The 20,381-nt window shown below is 56.6% G+C and overlaps 2 protein-coding genes across 6 annotated transcripts; both read right to left on the bottom strand.

Annotated features, from left to right (window-relative positions):
* Positions 1 to 11: 11 nt before the first annotated feature.
* On the bottom strand, positions 12 to 9,201 carry CDK10 (cyclin dependent kinase 10). 4 transcript variants are annotated; one of them, XM_060084478.1, is made up of 13 exons: positions 9,113 to 9,201; positions 6,784 to 6,856; positions 6,067 to 6,138; positions 4,336 to 4,438; positions 4,115 to 4,196; positions 3,956 to 4,023; positions 2,815 to 2,867; positions 2,588 to 2,657; positions 1,912 to 1,971; positions 1,407 to 1,530; positions 1,193 to 1,332; positions 903 to 955; positions 12 to 701 (listed from the first exon to the last, which is right to left on the bottom strand). In XM_060084478.1, the coding sequence occupies exons 3-13, from the start codon at positions 6,083 to 6,085 to the stop codon at positions 595 to 597; spliced, it is 879 nt and encodes a 292-aa protein (XP_059940461.1). In that variant the 5' UTR covers positions 6,086 to 6,138; positions 6,784 to 6,856; positions 9,113 to 9,201; the 3' UTR covers positions 12 to 594. The 4 variants fall into 4 exon arrangements, with proteins under 4 accessions (XP_059940461.1, XP_059940458.1, XP_059940460.1 ...); XM_060084475.1 differs by having other exon boundaries at positions 9,075 to 9,189; XM_060084477.1 differs by lacking the exon at positions 9,113 to 9,201 and adding an exon at positions 8,588 to 9,027.
* A 1,286-nt stretch (positions 9,202 to 10,487) lies between these two features.
* SPATA33 (spermatogenesis associated 33) lies at positions 10,488 to 20,367 on the bottom strand. 2 transcript variants are annotated; one of them, XM_060083843.1, is made up of 3 exons: positions 20,259 to 20,367; positions 19,836 to 20,003; positions 10,488 to 11,626 (listed from the first exon to the last, which is right to left on the bottom strand). In XM_060083843.1, the coding sequence occupies exons 1-3, from the start codon at positions 20,293 to 20,295 to the stop codon at positions 11,421 to 11,423; spliced, it is 411 nt and encodes a 136-aa protein (XP_059939826.1). In that variant the 5' UTR covers positions 20,296 to 20,367; the 3' UTR covers positions 10,488 to 11,420. The 2 variants fall into 2 exon arrangements, with proteins under 2 accessions (XP_059939826.1, XP_059939827.1); XM_060083844.1 differs by having other exon boundaries at positions 20,280 to 20,367.
* Between the last annotated feature and the right edge of the window lie 14 nt (positions 20,368 to 20,381).

Raw genomic sequence — 20,381 nt, 5'->3', positions numbered from 1 at the left:
ATCCAGCTGCGTCTGTGAGGAAAGCGTTTATCTCGCCGAGGCCCAACCATGCCCCTCCCCAGGGACCTCAGTGGGGAGTGGGGACAGGGCACAGCCCCCAACCCAAGGCTGTCCCTCTGATGGGCTCAGAGCTGCCCAGACTCCAGTCCACCAAGCTGGCGGCACCCCACACCCCACCCCTCCTTCCCACTCTGAGTCCTGCACCCCAGCGGGCGGTCACTATAGCCTCTCCCTTCCCAGGCAGACCCTGGGGATCAAGTGGGGACAAAAGTGACCACATGGGGTCTGCTCGTCCCAAGCCAGAGACACCTCCTGAGATGGGCCCGGCCATATTTTCTCCTGGGAAGTGAGGGTCTAAGGGCTTGGCAACAGGTGGACCCAGCCCAGCCACCAGATGGCAGAGCCACCAGGTGGCGCCCGGCAGGCCAGCCTCAGGGTGTCTGGGCCTGCAGAGTGCACCCACGGGCATCCCCCGTGTCCACACCCTGCTGTTCTGGGGCAGCGGTGGGCAGAGGGGCAGGAAGCGGTGCAGTCAGCTGGAGCAGCTGGTCGGTCCTGGCCAAGGGACAGGCCGGGCCCCAGGGGCCCCGGCCCTCAGGGCTTGCAGCGCCGGCTCTGGCTCTCAGCGCCTGAGGACGTGGCCGGGGCAGCACGCTTGTTGCGGTGGTGGGGGAAAGTGGGCATGAGCTCCGGCTCGCAGGCTGCAGGGAGGGGGCTGCTCAGCACCGGGTGGGGAAGGCCCCCCACGCCTCCCTCTGCTCCCCTCCTGGTCCTGCACGCGGTTTCTGCGGGACGAGCAGCCCGTGCCTGCTCGGGCCCCACCGCCCACCTGCCTAACACCGGCCCCGGCCCCGGACAGGGGCCCCCAGCCAAGCGCCGGCCAGGGGGCAGGGGAGACTCACGCAGGGGCTTCTCCTTGAAGTAGGAGCTCTCCAGGCAGTCGCCGGCCGTCGCCCTGGAGAGAAGGCCTTGCCGTTCGTGGGGCCCAGGCCTGGCCGAGGCCCATCTCCCTCACACCCGCCCCGCACAGCAGACAGCTGGGTGGCAGATAGGGACTGGGGGCCCAGAAACTGACAGGAGCCTCGGAAAGGGCTTCGTGACCCGGGCGGGCAGAGGCCCGGCCCTCACAGGCATGTCTGGGAGGGGCCCTCTCGGTCGCAGCACCCCTGCCCGCCACAGGCCGGCTCAGCACCTTTTCTTGGGGTCGTACATGAAGAGGAGGTTGAGCAGGCGCAGCCCGGCCTCCGAGAGCCACGGGAACTTGTGCTTCAGGTTGTTGTAGGGCTGCTTCCTCAGGCTGTACTGGCTCACCAGTGGCAGCTGGGAGAAGCCCTGTGCGGGGGAGCGGCAGCTGCAGGCTGGTGGCCGGCAGGGGCAGGAGAGGGGAGGGCAGGGCTGGCACTCACCGGCCAGATGTTCTCGCTGGGTGTCCCCAGCAGCTGTACGATCAGGTCCACCTGGTGGATCTCGGAAGTGCCGGGCAGAAGGGGCTTATGGGCCAGCAGCTCGGCCAGGATGCAGCCCACGGCCCTGCAGGGAGCACGGGGCCTCGCCTCAGCTCCTCCGGCCCAGCAGAGCACCGCTCCGCCAGGCCCCAGACCCCGTGTGCTGGGCTCAGAGGATGGGGGCAGAGCTTGGAAAAGGCCACGACGGGAAGGGCAGGTGACCACTGGGTTCTCCCCCCGGGCCATGTGACCTGGCACCAGCCTCTCTGAGTGGCCACGAGGCGGGTCCTCAGTGACAGGGGCCGTAAACGCTGAAGCTGTCTTACACTGCCTCTCAAGACCCCAGGCGTAGGCCCACCTTCCTGGGAGTTGGGAGGCTGGCGAGACCCCAGCCCCACTCCTGCCCTGCCAGCTCCCACAAGACCACCCCGCCCTTCCCAAGGCCCTGGGCACATCCACCCCTCACCACATGTCGATGCTGGTGGTCTGCGTGGTGGTCCCCAGCAGCAGTTCAGGGGCTCGGTACCTGCGAACAGAAGCCCCCACCTTGGGTCTGGCAGTTCCTCTCCTCCGGCCCGGCCTCCGCGAGGCACTGTGGCTCTGCATCAGCCCACCCACCGGCCACCACCGTCCCTGAGAGCCAGAGTCAGCCTGGACGATGGAGCGTGCAGCCCAGCTCGGCCGTCCCTCCCACTAAACCCAACAACACGACAGCACACGACGCAGCAGGTGCTGTCACTGGACGGCCCCCGCGTGCAGCAGTGTCCTGCGCTGCCCGTTCTATCCAGGTTGCGGCTGAGTGACACACGGCAGAGAGCATCCTGCCCTAAACCACAACCCCGTTCTTCTTCAAAATGTCGAGTGAGAAATACTTACAGAGGGCATCACTGTTCCCGTCCTCCCGTCGGTGACGCCACCGCCCCTTCCGAGCAGCTCAGAGCCAGGCTGGGGGTCTGGCTGCCGCAGGGCACAGCAGCGCCCCACCTGGACGGGGCAGGTCCTTCCCGGTGACAGCCCTGCTCCGCCTCAGGAGCCATCCACACCCAGCCTCTGCGTGCAGCCCCACAGCGTAAAAACCTCCAAGGTCCCTGTGCAGCTTCAGCATGACCGCCCTCCACTTCCCATGGTCCCCAGGGACTCACCAGAGGGTGACCACCTTGGGGGTCATTGGCTTCACCGGGATGCCATAGGCCCGGGCCAGGCCAAAATCCGCTGGACAGACGGGAGGGAGAGTGTCACCCAGTGAAGGCTGCCCACGGACGTTTGCAACCAGCTTGTAGTGTGCAGGGTGCTTATCGGGACCGGCCTGCCGCCCTGTCGAGGTGGCGCTCATGGAGGCCCCCACCACAGCGCCAGCACCTGCACCCACCTGTCTTCACGCAGCCCTTATCCGTCATGAGCAAGTTGGAGACCTTCAGATCCCTGTGACAGAAAGAGAATACCAGTGCTTCCCAGGCAGCTGCATGGGGTAAAGAGGTTGTCACCATCGCAGTGATACTTAGAACATTTCCCCACACGTCTCCTCCTGTTTGCACTTTTTAATTTTTTTATTGTATTTATTTATTTATTTTTATTTTATTTTATTATTATTTTTTTTTGCGGTGCGCGGGCCTCTCACTGCTGTGGCCTCTCCCGTTGCGGAGCACAGGCTCCGGACGCGCAGGCTCAGCGGCCATGGCTCACGGGCCCAGCCGCTCCACAGCACGTGGGATCTTCCCGGACCGGGGCACGAACCCGTGTCCGCTGCATCGGCAGGCGGACTCTCAACCACTGCGCCACCAGGGAAGCCCTTTTTATTTTTTTTATGTGGACCATTTTTAAAGTCTTTACTGAATTTGTTACAATATTGCTTCTGTTTTATGCTTTGGATTTTCTGGCCACGAGGCATGTGGGATCTTAGCTCCCCGACCAGCGATCGAACCTGCACCCCCTGGGTTGGAAGGCGAAGTCTAAACCACTGGACTGCCACGGAAGTCCCCGCACTTCTTCAAAATAAGGACGGCAGGCAGTGCAAGGCGGTGTGGCAGCTGGGAACACCAGAGAGCCCCCAGTAACTTTCTGAGAAACTGGCAGAGGAGGCCTGGAGCCCAGGTCTGACTTCCAGTGCTGTGTCTGATCCCCACCCAGGCCACGCGAGCCCCCGAGGGCACACGGAGCTGCTGCCTGCAAGACCCTCCCCTCTGCCCCTCCAAGTCTCTGCCCTTCCTGGCCTGCCTTCCAGTAAGGCTCTCTCCAAGGCAGCACTTCTCAGAGCCTGACTCGCTCACACCATCAGCCCCACAAAGGAGAAAACAGGTATTATCTGGTCCTGGACCGCCCCCCACCGGGAGCAGTTACAGAACCTCTACTGCATCGAGGCTGAGCCTGCTCCGCTCCTGGATACTGGGCAACGTCAACTGGCACTGGGTCAGTACTGGCAGTCACACTTCCCCCATGTCACAAACCAGCACTCCTCTGGAAAAATGTCTCCTGAGGCCCCGCCCCCTTCCAGGCCCGTGGACCCAGCCCACCTGTGGATGATGAAGTTCCGGTGCAAGTACTGGAGGCCCCGGAGCACCTGCAGCACGATGCACTTGACCTGCAGAGGGCCAGGATGCAGGGTCAGGGCAGCCTGCGTTTGCCACGGTGTGCCGAACAAGGATTTGGGAAGCCCACCCCCAGCCTCAAACCTGGGCCTCAGAGAAGGGTGTGGGCATGTTCTCCAGAAGGCTGGCCAGGTCCTGCTCACAGTAACCCATCACCAGGAAGATGCTGAAAAGAAGAGGGGAAAACGCAGGCCACCTCCCACCTCCTCCCAAGTGGGCCAAGGGACCCTCCTGGGGCAGCAGGAAGGGCAAGAGGGAGGGGGCCGGGCAGGACCCAATGCGGGGGCAGCAAGCAGACCACTCACCTCTCCAGGTGGTTCCCCACAACCACCTCCTTCAGCTCCACGATGTTCGGATGGCGGAGGCGAAGGAGCAGCGTGATCTCTCGAAGGCTGCTGATGGGGACCCCTGCAACCCAGCCCGGCCTCAGCGAGCACCCCCCGCGGTCAGGACCCCCTGACAGCCTCAGTGACGGCCCCCTGCAGAGACCCCTGACAGCCTCAGTGACCCCCCCCTGCAGTCAGGACCCCCTGACAGCCTCAGTGACCCCCCCCTGCAGTCAGGACCCCCTGACAGCCTCAGTGACCGCCCCCTGCAGTCAGGGACCCATGACAGCCTCTGTGACCACCCCCTGCAGACAGGGACCCCTGACAGCCTCTGTGACCCGCCCCCCTGCAGACAGGGACCCCTGACAGCCTCTGTGACCCTCCCCCCTGCAGACAGGGACCCATGACAGCCTCAGTGACCACCCCCTGCAGACAGGGACCCCTGACAGCCTCTGTGACCCTCCCCCCTGCAGACAGGGACGCCCGACAGCCTCAGTGACCCCCCCTGCAGACAGGGACCCCTGACAGCCTCTGTGACCCACCCCCCTGCAGACAGGGGCCCCTGACAGCCTCTGTGACCCGCCCCCCTGCAGACAGGGACCCCTGACAGCCTCAGTGACCCCCCCTGCAGACAGGGACACCTGACAGCCTCTGTGACCCACCCCCCTGCAGACAGGGACCCCTGACAGCCTGTGACCCCCCACTGCAGACAGGGACCCCTGACAGTCTCTGTGACCCTCACCCCTGCAGACAGGGACCCCTGACAGCCTCAGTGACCCCCCCTGCAGACAGGGACCCCTGACAGCCTCTGTGACCCACCCCCCTGCAGACAGGGACCCCTGACAGCCTCTGTGACCCCCCACTGCAGACAGGGACCCCTGACAGCCTCAGTGACCCCCCCTGCAGACAGGGACCCCTGACAGCCTCTGTGACCCACCCCCCTGCAGACAGGGGCCCCTGACAGCCTCTGTGACCCGCCCCCCTGCAGACAGGGACCCCTGACAGCCTCTGTGACCCTCCCCCCTGCAGACAGGGACCCCTGACAGCCTCTGTGACCCGCCCCCCTGCAGACCGAGACCCCTGGCAGCCTCTGTGATGCCCAGCCCTGCAGACAGGGACCCCTGACAGCCTCTGTGACGCCCAGCCCTGCAGACAGGGACCCCTGACAGCCAGCTACCTCAGTGAGCCCCCAACCCCAGTCCACATCACCTCTCAGGGGCCCCCATGCCCGCTGCTGTCAGGGCTCTGCCTGCCACCTCAGGGAGCAGCAAGGCCACCCTAACCAGCACCTTGAACTCTTCCCTCCTTCCTCAAATGCAAGCAGCACTCGGTACTGACCCCTATGCATGGCAGGTGGCCCCCAGTGAGCCCAGCACAGCCCTGCCTGCACAGGCAGCCACGGGGCTGTCAGCAGTGGGGCGTGGAGCACACGGGTGCTGCCGGCTCAGTCTTGGGTGGGAAAGCCCCGTGGAGGGGTGACGCTGAGCTGGGACAGAAGATGAGGCAGAGTCACCGACTGGGGGGGTGAAGGGGATCCACTGCACAGGCCTTGGGGGGCCCGGCGGCAGCCCCCAGAGGCCAGCCTCCTTTGACCATCATGCAGACACCCTTGGGAAAGCAGGCGCGACTGGGGGGGGTGCCTCAGGCAACTCGCATCTTCCTCCCCGCCCACGTGAGCTCAGAGTGGTCCGGCGGCCCCTCCGCACTCACCATCCTTCTCCTTGTCCATCCGCACTTTCTTCAGGGCCACAATCTCATCTGTTTGGGTATCCCGGGCCCTATCTGCAATGGAAACGCCTCCAGGAGAGGATCCAAGCCCGACCCCACCGTGGGGCCTCCTGCCCCACGGGGGCTCCCTTTCTCTTCCCCCTTGACTGCTGGGTACCCTGTGACAGCCCCTCCACACTCCTTGCAAGCAGCACCCGACCCTGCGAGATGTGCTCCCTGGGGAGTCCTCTGGCTTGAGCTGGTACAGGGCCCCTGGTTGTGAGAAGCTCCCTGTAAGTTTTCCTTCTTAGAGCTGGTATGCAGATCACTGCTTTGTGCTTTGCAGTTACTATGTTCTAACAGCAAATAAGCTAGCTTATCTTGAAAAACGAACTCTTATTTTGTCAAAGTTGGCTCCCCAAAGCACTGTGCTAAATTGTGCATCTTCCAAACCCGTAGCAGTTTGACGCACACCAATGTCCCAGCTGCTGTGGCTGCAGCTCTGGCTGCTTTCCGCGGTGTATACTTCACGGCTATAATAGCTATCTCTACTCACGGCTACACATTTGCAATCTGATGCTTGCGTTTATTCAGGAGTGGTGTGAAATCTACGGCAATTACACCAGGGATTAGAGGTCACCTGTCCCCTCCTTCCAGCCCTGCCACAGCTGCTGCTGGGACAGTCCCTGGGTCCCCAGGCCTCCCACCAGGGCCACTCACACACAATGCCGTAGGTGCCTTCCCCAATGCGGTTCAGCTTCTCAAACTCCTTCACGCTCCGGCACCGTCCCAGCTGAAAGAGAGAGGTGCTGGCGGTGAGGACATCTGGCAGCTAATGGAACCACAGATGGACATGGACACGCAATTGGTACCAAAAAGCCAGCTCACGTCCTGCTCACCAAACAGAAAGGTGACCACACACCTGGGTTTGTAGGTGAGAAAATGGGGTGATGATAACTGGCCTCTTTGAATGTGATATCAAAGACGGTCTAACCACTCCCTTTCAATTCCATGGTCCAGATGTGTGCTGCCCCAAAAGAGGAACCACCAGCCACATTTGGTTAAAATTAACTAAAATGAAACTAAAAGTGCATTTCTTCAGCCGCACAAGCCATGTGAAGTGCTCGATGGCCCCACGCGGCTTGTGGTGACCATCCTGGACGATTCAGAAAACAGAACACTTCCACCATCACAGAAAGTCCACTGAGCAGCACCACTCTAAATTATGCTCTGGGGCTTTCTCCGGCAGTCCAGTGGTTAGAACTCCGCACTCTCAGTGCCGAGGGCCTGGATTCAATCCCTGACTGAGGGAACTGAAATCCCACAAGCTGCAGGGCGAGGCCATATATAAATAAATAAAGAAGCAAGCAAGCTCTGGACGTGGAAAAAGCTTGAAGAACTTCACGAAGCATCTACCAAGCACAGCGGAAACACTTCTGCGGCAAAAACTGTCTCAATCACCCACATGTTACTTCTTCCTTTGGGTTATGAAACTGCCCAGGGGCACATAGCCACCCAGCTGGTGGCCATAGTTCCCAGCTCCCTTGCCGCTGGGTGTGACCATGTGACTAAATCCTGGCCAATGGGGTGCGAGCAGAAGGGACAAGTGCAACTTTCTGATCAAAGGAGGCTGCTTGCCGCTCACTCCTTCCAGCCCCTCGAGGCAGGCTGGGATTTGGGTGGGGCACAGGTGGAGCAAAGAGACAACCTGAGTGCCTGGCCCACCTGTGAGAGTTAGGGGAGCCAGAAATAAAGACCTATACTTAAGCCACTGTATTTTGGGGTCTCCATATGCTAGCAGACAGCCTGTACCCTGATACACCTTCAGTTGTAGCAGACTGAATGAGCACCTCCCCTTGGGTCGGAGAAGCACGTGCGGCAAGGTTCAAGTTCTAACAGCCCTTCTCTGGACTCCCTGCCTCTGCGTACCTCGTCCTCCATCCTGGGGAACGGAGTCAGAGTCACCTGGCCTGTACTGAAGCCCTTCCACGGTTTCAGCTCAGCCTAGTTGTCCTCTCTCTCCCGTGACCCCCTGGTGCTTCCTGTGCGCTCTGTGCTTCGCGGGACTTTGCTCCTGCTGCTGCCCAGGTCTGGCAAGAACCCTCCTCGTCTCCGCGTGTCCAACACGCACTCACCCTTACCGCCCAGCAAAGTATGCTACCGCTTTTCAAAATTGCTTCCTGGCCCCCAGCTGAAAACACTGTTTCTCTGAAAAATCCCGACACTTCCGTCTCGCAGCACCGACTATTGTGCACTGTCCTCGTCCGGGTATGTCTTAACTCCCCACTGAGCGCAGCTACTGCGTGTCTTGGTGACGAACGACGGCGGCGGACGGCTCAAGGGGCGGGGGAGGGTCCTGCGCTCACTCAGCCAGTCTGTTAGAACCCTTACTGGGCACTGAGGCGGCCTCTCAGAGCACCAGCAAGTGGTTAAAACAATCCGCCGCCAGGGTTCACACCTGCCCCTGCACGAGCCGTCTACCTTGGAGAAATCACCCAACGCCCCTAAACTTCACCCTCCTCACCTCTACAAAGGGTCCCCGAGAGGACTACGTGACAGTTACACACGCAGAGGCCCCACACGGAGCAAGGCACAAACGAAGCTGCCGGGTCACAGGTGGGGCCCCGCGCCTGGTGCATCCACAGCCCGGTGGCAGACACGCCTCCAACTCTTCCCATGGCTACTGTCTCCCGACACGAGGCGCCCGTCCCCGGCACAAAACTAAGAAACGCCCGCGCTGGAGCGCGCTCTGGCCGAAGGGGCCGGCGGCCAGGGAGCCAACCCTTCCCTCGCGCGGGCGTGACACGCCCCGGGGTCTGCGAACCGGTCGGGACCGGGGTCTCGGGCGGCCGCCGCCGGCTTCCGCGCCTGTCGCGAGGACCTCTGGGACTGTCGTTCCCGCTCTTGCCGGAAACCTGGCGCTTTAGCGCGACACTGAGGGCCCCAGTGCGTTTCGGCTCCGCCCTGCCGCCAGCGAGGACACAACTACCCCGAGCAGCCCGTCGTCGCACCCTGTGCTCTGGAGGCACCGTGAAGAAGCCTTCCTTACGGATACACTTCAGACGGATCTGTTCCGGCTCCGGCTCCGGCTCCCCCATGCCGAGCTCAGCCCCACCTCCCACTTCCCGTGTGCGCAGGCGCAGACGGGTGTTCCTCGGAGCAAGCGCATGGTCTACTTCCGGGGCGTCCCCTCCTCTGCAACGGTTACCAAGGAAACCTCCCGAAGACCCCACCCCACCCACGAGGACCTCAACTCCTACGATGCACTCGGACTACCAAGATTCTAGCTTTAGTTTAGGTTTGTTTTTTGTTTTTGTTTTTGTTTTTTGCGGTACGCGGGCCTCTCACTGTTGTGGCCTCTCCCGTTGCGGAGCACAGGCTCCGGACGCGCAGGCTCAGCGGCCATGGCTCACGGGCCCAGCCGCTCCGCGGCATGTGGGATCTTCCCGGACCGGGGCACGAACCCGTGTCCCCTGAATCGGCAGACGGACTCTCAACCACTGCGCCACCAAGGAAGCCCTTTAGTTTTAAGTTTTAGTTTTAAGTGCGGGCACGTGACTGCGCTGGGGCGCTGAGTAGCGGCCGCCGAAGTCCGGGGGGCTGCAGTGGGCTGGAGGGTGGCTGCAGGGGCCGTGGCGGCCGCGGGGCCGCGGGAGCTGTGCTGTAGAGCTCTCCCTTGGAGCATTTGGAGGGCTGACCTGGAGCCAGGGAGGGAGGAGGCTCGGGCAGGGCCAGTGGGGACCGAGAGCAGAGGGCGCGTCCGAGAGCTGTGGAAAGAACTGACAGGACGCGGCGACGGGGGGACTGTGGGACCAAAGGGTCACCTAACACATCCGTGTTGAGCACCCACTACGTGCTCGGCCCTGTCGGGCTCGGCCCTGGCGGACCTTACATTCTAACCGGAGGCGGTAAACAAGGTAAGTAAAGCAGACGGTGTGCTAAGAAGAACGAGGCAGGGCAGTGAGTGGCCCGGGTAGGAGGGGGGGGGGTGCAGCTTCTCCGTCACGGGGACTGTACTGTAAATGCTAAAGTGATGCGAATGTAAGTTCAGGGCGTTTGATAATTATCACATTAAATAATCGTGAGTCACAAGTATTTAAACTAATTACCACATTCAGTTCATTCTGGTGGTTTTTGGATTCTGATAAGCTAAGCTCATGGCTAATAATGAGATTAGAATTAATGCCATGGTAAGTATAGTTTTGGGATTATTTGAGATGCTCAGGGCAGGGGTAGGAGGAGGGCAATTTCTAGGTCAAATAATAGAAATGCAACAGCTACTAGAAACTTTATAGAGGAGAGGCATGCTGACCCAATGGGTTCAAATTCACCTTTGTATGGGCTTGATTTTTCTGTATAAATATTTAATCGTGGCAGGATACATAAATAAACAGACTAAATAAATACAAATAAGGATGTTGATCGTATGTTAGTAAACAATGTCAATATGAGATTTCTTTTTTCTTGGGTTATACCAAAACTCATGGATTGGAAGTCACTTGTACTATTTACTACTAAAGAATATGACCCTCCTCAGTAGACAGAGACAGACCACCTGTACGGCCCGCTGGTCGTTCCAGGAAGGAAGGAAGCTGACATATACTGTCATCAGACGAAACGTATGAGCTCGGACGGGCAGGGCACTCTCTGCAGCCACCCCGGAGGAGAGTGGACTCTGACGCAAGGGCTGCTGGTGAGGGTGGTCAGCTGAGGCTGGGGGTCCCCTGAACGGCCCCTCCCCACCAGGAGCCCTCAGACACAGCCAGAAAGAGGGGAAGTCGTCCGTTCAACTCGCCTTCTCCCAGGGCAGCTCTGGCCAAGCCCCTCCCACAGCTCTAAGCGCCATGGCTCCCCCACCTCGGGCATCCACATTCTTCTTCTGGAGCCTGTAATACCTTTGCATCCGTAACACTCAAGCCAGGAGCCCTTGGACCCTCCAAGGTGACTGTGCACTTTCCTGTTCTGGGACCTAACACCTTAAGGTTTCGCCTTCAGAGTCCGACCTTTTGTTCAAGGGTGGGGGACGCCTCCTCCACGGTAGCTGCTGAGTGCTGACACCACGCTCCTTCAGAAGCGAACGGGAAGGGTTCTGATGCCCATCCAGAGTCAGCAAGAGATGCTGCCTGCTACCGGTTCATCACTCTGCACAGCCAGACAGCTCCGACAGGGTCATCTCTTCAGCGATTACCCCAGAGGCACTCTTGCCCTCTGCCAAGCTGCCTGCAGCTTTGGAGAAGCTGGGGAGGGCCTTGTTTACTGAAGGGGCACCTGCAGCTTTCCACAGGATAGGGCAGCCCTTTGCCATCACCCCTGAGACTCAGAGCACAGGGAGTGACTGCAGCTACTGGGGTGCCTGTTTATTCTGTGGTCTGTGAATTATAGGCGTCTACTGTACTGGGGTTCCTGTGTCGGTAGAACGGGCCCGGTTCAGCCCTTTCCCGAATGGTCCTCCGCTCCTCCATTCCTGTGGAGCCAGAGCTGATCAGAGTCTCTTTTGAGGCTGCGGTGATGACGATCTGGGGGATGGGCAACTTCTTCTTTTCTGAAGTTACACCAGGTTTCTCTAGAAGGAAGAAAACATCCGGGTATTTCATAAGTCTGTGGAAAAACTCTTCTGTAAAACAGACAATGTCTGTGTTAGGGCCAGAGCAAAGGAACTAGGTTCGTGGCTCAGGAAAAGAAATGGGTGAGGTTGAAAGCAGTCAAAACCATAAGTGAACATTCCAAAGCTTACACCAACCGGCAACGCAGCCACACGGTGGTGACCCTGGAGGCCTCCTTCCAGGAGGGGAACGGGACAGGCACCTGCACCATCCCCGTGGAAAGCCTGAGCTGCCGGGCAGCCCGGGTGACAGGCCCAGGAGCGAGAGCTGGGAAAGGCAGGGTCTGCCCCAGAGGTAAAGGTTCAGACACACAGCGTGCAAAGGATTCTAAACCTGGTGGAAGCTCTCTGCACAGAGCTTCATCAGGCAGGGCACTCTAGAAATGGACGCCGCAGCGTTTTCTCAAACTTGTCAGGATTACCAGGAACACACGGGACGTGTGAAACGTTACAAAGTACCAAAGCAGAAGCCTCTTCGCTGCCTCCACCGCCTCCCTTCCCGGCCTGCTCCCTCAGTTCAGGCCTGTGTGTCCCCGTGTGCACACACGTGTACTGCACAGAATTAGAACACTGAATACCCCAGGAACTCAGCTATACGGGGGATAAACAGGTGCCTGTCCTGTGCTAGACGTTGCTCTGAGCCCTAGAATAACAACCACATGTTTCTGAGGTAGGTCCTCTTAAGACCTACGTTTTACAAACGAAGGAATTGAGGCCCAGAGGGTTGGTTCAGTCACATGCCCAGGGCTGGTGGCAGAGGGAGATGCCGGGTCCCAGGCGTTCGGGTCCAGAGCCACCTCGACCTTCAGCACTGCAAGCATGGCTTCAGACATTCTAACCCGCTACCGATGGCCCACGGCCTGCACTAAGCACTGACAGTATCCTTTCTTTTCATTTTTATCATTAAGCCAAATGTGCATTTCATCGTATTTTGGATTTATTTATTTATTTAATTTATTTTTTGCTGTATTGGGTCTTTGTTGCGAGGGCGGGCTTTCTCTAGTTGTGGTAAGCGGGGCTACTCTTTGTTGCGGTGCATGGGTTTCCCATTGCGGTGGCTTCTCTTGTTGCGGAGCACGGGCTCTAGGCGTGCAGGCTTCAGTAGTTGTGGCACAGGGGCTCAGTAGTTGTGGCACGCGGGCTTTAGAGCACAGGCTCAGTAGTTGTGGCTCATGGGCTTAGTTGCTCCACAGCACACGGAATCTTCCTGGACCAGGACTCAAACCCGTGTCCCCTGCATTGGCAGGCGGATTCTTAACCACTGTGCCACCAGGGCAGTCCCTTTTGAATTTAACTTAAATTGAGATCATTTTTTCATGTTGATTTACACCAGCATTTTTACATGTTAAGACTACTTAAAAGGTTATGAATACTTAATTTAAAAATAATACATGTTGGTTAAAGGGGGGAAAGTGATGGGGGGTGGGATGGATTGGGAGACTGGGACTGACATATATACACTAATATGTATAAAATACATAACTAATAAGAACCTGCTGTATAAAAAAATAAAATTAAAAAATAATTTAAAAATAAAATAAAATAAAAATAAAACATGTTGGTTAGAGACTGCACATGGAATGATGCTTCTCCTTGCGGACACTTCATACACACACGCACACGTGCAGCTGGGATCACGCTGTGCAAGGCTGAGTGTTGCAGTGACCACGCAGTCGGCTGAGCCCCACATCCACACACGTGCGGCCCCTCCTGCACGGCAGCCTGCAGTTCACTGTCAGGGGCCCATCAGGTGCGTAACCAGCTCCCTTTGATGAACATAATTTAGGTTATTTCCAATTTTTTTTTGAACAATGCTGCAATGAACATTCCTGCATTTATGTATTTATACACTTGTGGAGGTTTATCTGTCAGGTAAGTTACTAGGAAAATTTTGGCAAATACTGTCAAACTGTATTCCATAACGATTATATCAATTTTGGGACTTGCCTGGTGGTCCAGTGGCTAAGACTCCATGCTCCCGATGCAGGGGGCCCGGGCTCGATCCCTGGTCAGGGAACTAGATCCCACATGCTGCAACTAAGAGTTCGCATGCTACAACAAAGATCCCACGTGCCTCAACTAAGACCCCATGCAGGACTTCCCTCGTGGTGCAGTGGTTAAGAATCCGCCTGCCAATGCAGGGGACATGGGTTCGAGTCCTGGTCCAGGAAGATCCCACATGCTGCAGAGCAGCTGAGCCCGTGCACCACAACTACTGAGCCCACGAGCCACAACTACTGAAGCCAGCGCCACTAGAGCCCATGCTCCACAACATGAGAAGCCACCGCAGTGAGAGGCCTGCGCACCTCGGCGAAGAGTAGCCCCCGCTCGCCGCAACTGGAGATGGCCCGTGCACAGCAACCAAGACCCAACACGGCCAAAATTAAATAAATAAATAATTTTTTAAAAAATTAAAAAAGAATCCGCCTTCCAACGCAGGGGATGCGGGTTCAATCCCTGGTCGGGGAACTAAGATCCCACATGCCGTGGGGCAACTAAGCCCACGTGCCGCAAACTACAGAGCCCATGCGCCCTGGAGCCCGTGCACCACAACTAGAGAGAAGCCCGCATGCCGCAACGAGAGCCCACATGCCACAACAAAGATCCCGCGTGTCGCAACTAAGACCTGACACAGCCAAAAATAAAAACAAAAAATAAATAAATAAATATAAAAAGTAAAAATAAAATAAGAAACGTGAATCCTTTTAGGGTTCTTAATACACAGGACCTGTACTATTTTTCAGTTACTGCCTAATAAGTTACCTCATTTTAGTGGCCAACTTAAAACAGCGCACACATCACCTCGGGCTCCACGTGTCTGGAGTCCAAGCCACAATCCAGCTGTCAGCCCGGCCGCGCCCTCATCTGGACCTGGGGACCTTCCACGGCCACTCAGGTTGTAGGCAGAGTTCCTTTCTTTGTGTGCCAAGGACGAAGCCCCTTTCCTTGCTGGCTGGCGGCTCTCACACCATGGGAGCTGACTTCTTCACAGCCACGTCTCTGACACTTTCACCTTTTTCAAAGGCCTCTCTGACGAGGTCAGGTGTGCTCAGGAGAAGCTCCATTTTGATTAAGTCAAAACCAACCGGTTACTACCCTGATCCCAGGAGCCCAGCCCATCTTACTCACAGGCTGTGCCCACATGTAAGGGAGGGGCTCCTACAGCCTTGTTCAGAGGGCAGTGATGGGGCTCTGGAATGCTGCCTTCCACGCTACCACACTGCCTTCAGGAAGGAGTCTGACTTCCACCAACAGTGTGTCCAGGCTCTCCGTCTATCATGTGTTATTCTCTCGCCTCTTGTTTTTGTTGCAAATACTTTTTGAGCTTACCATTTGTTTTACATTTGTTTATAGAGGGCTTAGGGAGATGTTTTACATTTTAATGTAGTCAGGTCCTTCAACATTGCTCTGTAATATCTCTGCTTTGAGGAATCAGAATAAAATTTACGTCTTTTTTTTTTTTAACATCTTTTACGTCTTATTTTTTGCAGCCACCTTTTTTTCCAGCAAGGACATTTTGTTTAGATGCCCACACACTGTCATCTGGAAGATGGTTCTAGCCATTCTTTCCCTCTACCCTTTGAGTCACCTGTATCAGCTGATAGTAAGTCTACCTTTTTACAAAATTTAAGTGTAGTTGATGTACATGTAATCACGTTTTTATATCCACTCTTAAACCATCTGGAATTTATCAGAGCATATAGCAGGAGGTTACAATCCAGCTTACGTTTTCTCTTAAAACGTTAAGCCGTTTTTCTAGCACAATTTACTATATAATCCTTCCTTTTCCCACTTGCTTTTGGTGTCAGTTTTATTGTACTCTAATTATATATAAATATACATAACATTCATACACACACACTCTTGTCCATGTTTTCTATTTCATTGACCTGCTATTCTTATATGGGAATCATGTTATTTTAATTATTATAATTTCTGGGTTTCCCTGGTGGCGCAGTGGTTGAGAGTCTGCCTGCCGATGCAGGGGACACGGGTTCATGCCCCGGTCCAGGAGGATCCCACATGCCACGGAGCGGCTGGGCCCGTGAGCCATGGCCGCTGAGCCTGCACGTCCGGAGCCTGTGCTCCGCAACGGGAGAGGCCACGTCAGTGAGAGGCCCGCGTACCGCAAAAAGAAAAAAAAAAAAAATGCAGTACTTCTTCAGAAAGAGAAAAACAAATATCGTACATTAACGCATGTATGTGGAACCTAGAAAAATGGTACAGATGAACCGGTTTGCAGGGCAGAAATAGAGACACAGAGGTAGAGAACAAACGTATGGACACCAAGGTGGGGAAAGCCGTGGGGGGGTGGGGATGGTGGTGCGCTGAATTGGGCGATTGGGACTGACATGTATACACTGATGTGTGTAAAACTGATGACTAATAAGAACCTGCTGTATAAACAAACAAACAAACAACGAATGCAGTACTTCTCTCAGATGAGGACATGTTTTAGCACAACCACAACAGCACTGTCACACCTAAGGATATTATCACCGATTCTTTGTTATCACCTAATGCCCAATTGGATCACCTCAAGAATGACTCAGCCCAGATCCACACACTGCTTTTTGTTCATAGGTCTCTCAAGGCTCCTTCTAACAGTCCTCTCTGCTGTGACTGAAAGTCTGTATCCCCCGAATTCATATGTTGAAAGCCTAGTCCCCAGTGTGCTGGTATTCAGAAGTGGGGCCTTTGGGAATTAATCAGGTTTAGATGCAGCCATGAAGGTGGAGCCCCCGGGAAGGGACCAGGAGGAGGGAGAGGCCAGAGCCCTCCTTCTCTGGCCACGTGAGGACAGAGCAATCAGGCAGCTGTCTGCGGGCCAGGGAGGGGTCCTCACAGGAGCACAGCCAGACTGAGGGCCTCCCCAGCCTCCAGAACCACGCAGCACGTGGGATCTAGCTCCCCGACCGGGGATGGTACCCGCGCCCCCTGCAGTGGAAGCGTGGAGTCTTAACCACGAGACCGCCAGGGAAGTCCCCAGCCCATGGTACTTGTGATGGCCACCTGAGCAGACTTATAAGACACCACCTTTTTTTCAAGTCATTTATTTGTAGAAAAATCAGAGTTATTTTTTCAGAAGAATCTACAGCATTTTGGAATTGGCTGACTGCCAACTTGTGGTGTCCGGTCTGTATAATGTATGTGTGTGGATCCTGTAACGCGAAATTTGAAGCACAGACAGAAGCAGCGGGAACAGTACAACACAACCCATCGCCCAACTGCCCAAATCCTCATAAACCCCAGCCAAACCTGATCTCCAATCCAGCTCTCACCCTGTGCTCTGGTTACTACTACAGCTGAGTAGTGACTCACCCCAGACCTTAGCAGCTTGAAACAACCATTTTCTTACCGTTTTATGGCTCAGGAATTCAGGAAAGGTTCTACCGGCAGTTAAGGTTTCCCAGGGGCTGCAGTTAGATGCTGTCTGAAGGCACAGCTGGGCTGGACACATGGATGTCCACTCGCAGGGCTGCTACGTGCTGTGCAGTGGCTCGGCTAGGGAGACTCCAAGCCTGGGGCTGGAGTCACGACAAGCTTGTCACAGACCCGGCACCTGGGCTGGACGGGCTGCGAGATCAGGACCGCGGGCTGCGGCTCCCCTGTAGCCTGCCCAGCAGCTGAGCACTTCCCAGCACGGTGGCTCCCAGCACAGCCAGCGTCCCCGTGAGCCCGGCCAGGCCGCCCAGCCCACAAGTCACTTCCACCACTCCACTGGTTACAGGAGAGTGTCAGGCCTGCAGAGATTTGGAGATGGGACGTAGACCCCCAGGTCACACCACAGGACCCGTGGGCTGGCAGGGGCTGTAGCACCTGCAGAGACAGGTGCACCCCTTCCCGTGGCAGCAAATCCCCACCCAGTGCGTCCATTTGCCCTTAAAATACTTCGGGTGCGGCTCTAAGAGACAAGGACGCATGCAAATTCCATGTTTTCCACGGCATAACTCACACTAGACGAAACGCAGGGTCCTTACTGTTCAGCGGGAGAGTTTTCCACAACCGCACGTGCCCGTGTCACCCCGCAGACGAGATGCAGAACTTTCCTCCACCCCACAAAGCTCCCATGGGCCCTGTTCCAGTCAGCTAGCCTGCCCCGGCCCCAGCCCAGCAATCATTTTCTGATTTCTACCCAACAGTAGTAAAACCTACTTTTTTAACTGTATAATACACAGAATTTTTGACTTGTTGACATTTCTATTTCTCTGAGGCTTTTATGGTATTAGGATGACTTAAAGAAACGTGACTTACAAAAGTTCTCACTTTCCCAAATCTAACAGGGGGATTCCTCAGCTTTAAAACCAGAACGTGGAAGAGAAGATGCTCTCGCCCTACTTGAGGTGTTGCTCCTGGCAGACCAGGTCCTGTCCTCACTCCCGACTCGCAGTGCCTCTCTGCAAGGCCAGCAAGACCAGCTGCTGGTCTCGTCCGACAGTCTCCTCTGGGTTTACTCCACCTGCTGCAGCATTCAGCACTGCCAGCTAGTTCTCCTTTCTTAACAGCTTTCTTCAGTACAATTTAAACACCACAAAATTTACCTGTTTAAAGCATTCAATTAAATGGAATTCAGTAAACTTTCAAAGTTGGGCAACCATTGATTAAGTTTTAAGACTACTTCCGTCACCCTCAAAGGGGCCCTTGTGCCCTCTTGTGACCGATCCCCGTGCCCAACCTTAGCCCAGGCTTCCCTCCATATGGATTTGCCTTTGCTGGACTTTTCATATAAATGGAATAGGAATCGATGTCTGGCTTCCTTCACCCGCATCACGCTTTCGGGCGTCGTACACAGGGCGGCACATTCCTCGTGACTGCAGTCTTCACTCGCGTTCTTGAAACTCCATCCTCACTCCACCCCCGAAGTGAGAGTGTGACAGACACTGTTGGTGGAGTCCCCTGCCCACACCTTCCCTTGCTGGCAGAGGTCCCGCCCATCCTGGAGACACCGGGCACACAAGGCTTCTGGGGGAAGATTCTCCTTGCTGATACAAAGCAAGAAGTAACGCCTCTCACAAACTAGACGCAGTCCCATGTGTGTGACACCAAGAGCCGTCCAGCCCTCTGCGGACCGTGGACACTGAGGATGGCAAAGTGTAAACACACAACCCTTGATGTTGCCACGCCGAGGGCCCTACCTCTGACCTCTCCTTTATTTGGGGGATACCGAGCCCCTCAGCACTAAAGCCGTGTCTGGATGGCTTTTCTGTGACTCGCAGCCAAAAGCCTCCTGACACACTAGTAGCAGTTTTCCGAACTCCCCCCCGGACTCTGGCCCTTCCTGCACTCTTCAGCCCTCAAGTAAGGGCTCTTAAATTGGGATTTGAAGTCCAGGGCTGGCTCCCAAGGCAGGCGCCCTCATCTCAAACGTCTCCTGCCCTTGATGACCCCCAGGGGCCTCGATCTGAAGCTTTCTGTGCCCAGCTCCTCTCCCCTGCCAGGCGGGCATCCATCCTGCCCTTCCTTGTCGGACCCGCCAGCCATGCGTCCTCACAGTCACCGAAGCCCACGGGCATGGCGCCCTGCTTCGCCCTCACACCCTATCACTCGGCAATTCCCGCTGCCACAGCCGCACTGCTTCCTACCCAGTCACAGCAATGGGCCTGTGAGAGGCCTCTGTTCTGGAGACACGAACCCTATCATTCCTCCCTTGGTTTAATTACCTAACAATTCCGTTTCCGTGACCCACATAATATAACTGATGAAAGACTTCACATTCTGCTGCTTCTGTGGCTTCAACCCCGACCCCCACCCAAAGGCTGTTACGGTGAGTAACTTTGCCCAGCTGTTTCACCAACATCCTATCCCCTCCGTGATCTCTGTGGCCAGGCAGAGGGCTCCCACAGGCCCGTGCTCCGCAGGGGAGCAGCTTCCCAGGCTCCGTCCCAGTCTGTGGAATGCCGAAGGAACGACACTGGGGCCAAAGGCGTCCAGCCCTCGGAGGACAGCAGGCCTGCCGTGGACCTGCGCGCTGCTTAGCCCTCTTGACTGGAGCTCACCTAAACCTTTACTAAACTTATTACATCTTCCAACTAGAACTCTGATACTAAAGGTCCTAAAACCCCCTCCACCGTTAGGGCACGCCCCCTGCTACTGGCATCCCACCACAGGCTCCTGTACGCCCCATCCCCAAACGCACCTCAGGTTCTGTACCCGCCTGGGTGTGTCCTACCTTCCACTTCAGATGAAGGCCACTGCCACTTAGCTGCCCCTTTCTTCTCATGGAAGCTCTCTGCAGGCTCGGTGTCTAGAGGCTCCTCAGACTCTTGTGAAGGCCTGTCCACCGGCCTTTCCGTAGCCTCTGGGATTGAACAGGTGCGCCCCGACTTTGGGTCCTCACCTGAAATATATGGGTAATTAATTAGATCTATATTTTACTGAGACTAGGGCAAAGGATTCCATCCTTCTTCAGTTGCCTGCTTTGGTCCGAATGAAATAAGATAGCTTGAAAGACTTGGGTCACTCCATTTCCCTACACGTGGATATTCCCGGGATGAAAAGGTCCCCGAGGCACGATCCTCAGAGAGGACCCGGCGCAGGAGGATTTGTGGGGGCGGGGCCGCGCCGGGGAGACTGCGGGGCGGCGGCCCTTTACCTTTCCGGAGTTTGTGTTTACTTTTGGAAAGTCCCATACGTGACTGCCCCGCGACGCAGCCCCGGCCCCTGCACCTCAGTGGGAGCCCAGCCCACTGACTCACAAAAGGCCCGGCCACCGCCT

Source organism: Mesoplodon densirostris, chromosome 19 (assembly GCF_025265405.1).
Source record: "Mesoplodon densirostris isolate mMesDen1 chromosome 19, mMesDen1 primary haplotype, whole genome shotgun sequence".
Taxonomy (NCBI): domain Eukaryota; kingdom Metazoa; phylum Chordata; class Mammalia; order Artiodactyla; family Ziphiidae; genus Mesoplodon; species Mesoplodon densirostris.
Note: the sequence above shows the minus strand (reverse complement) of the source record. Positions and strands in the feature narration are given on the sequence as shown.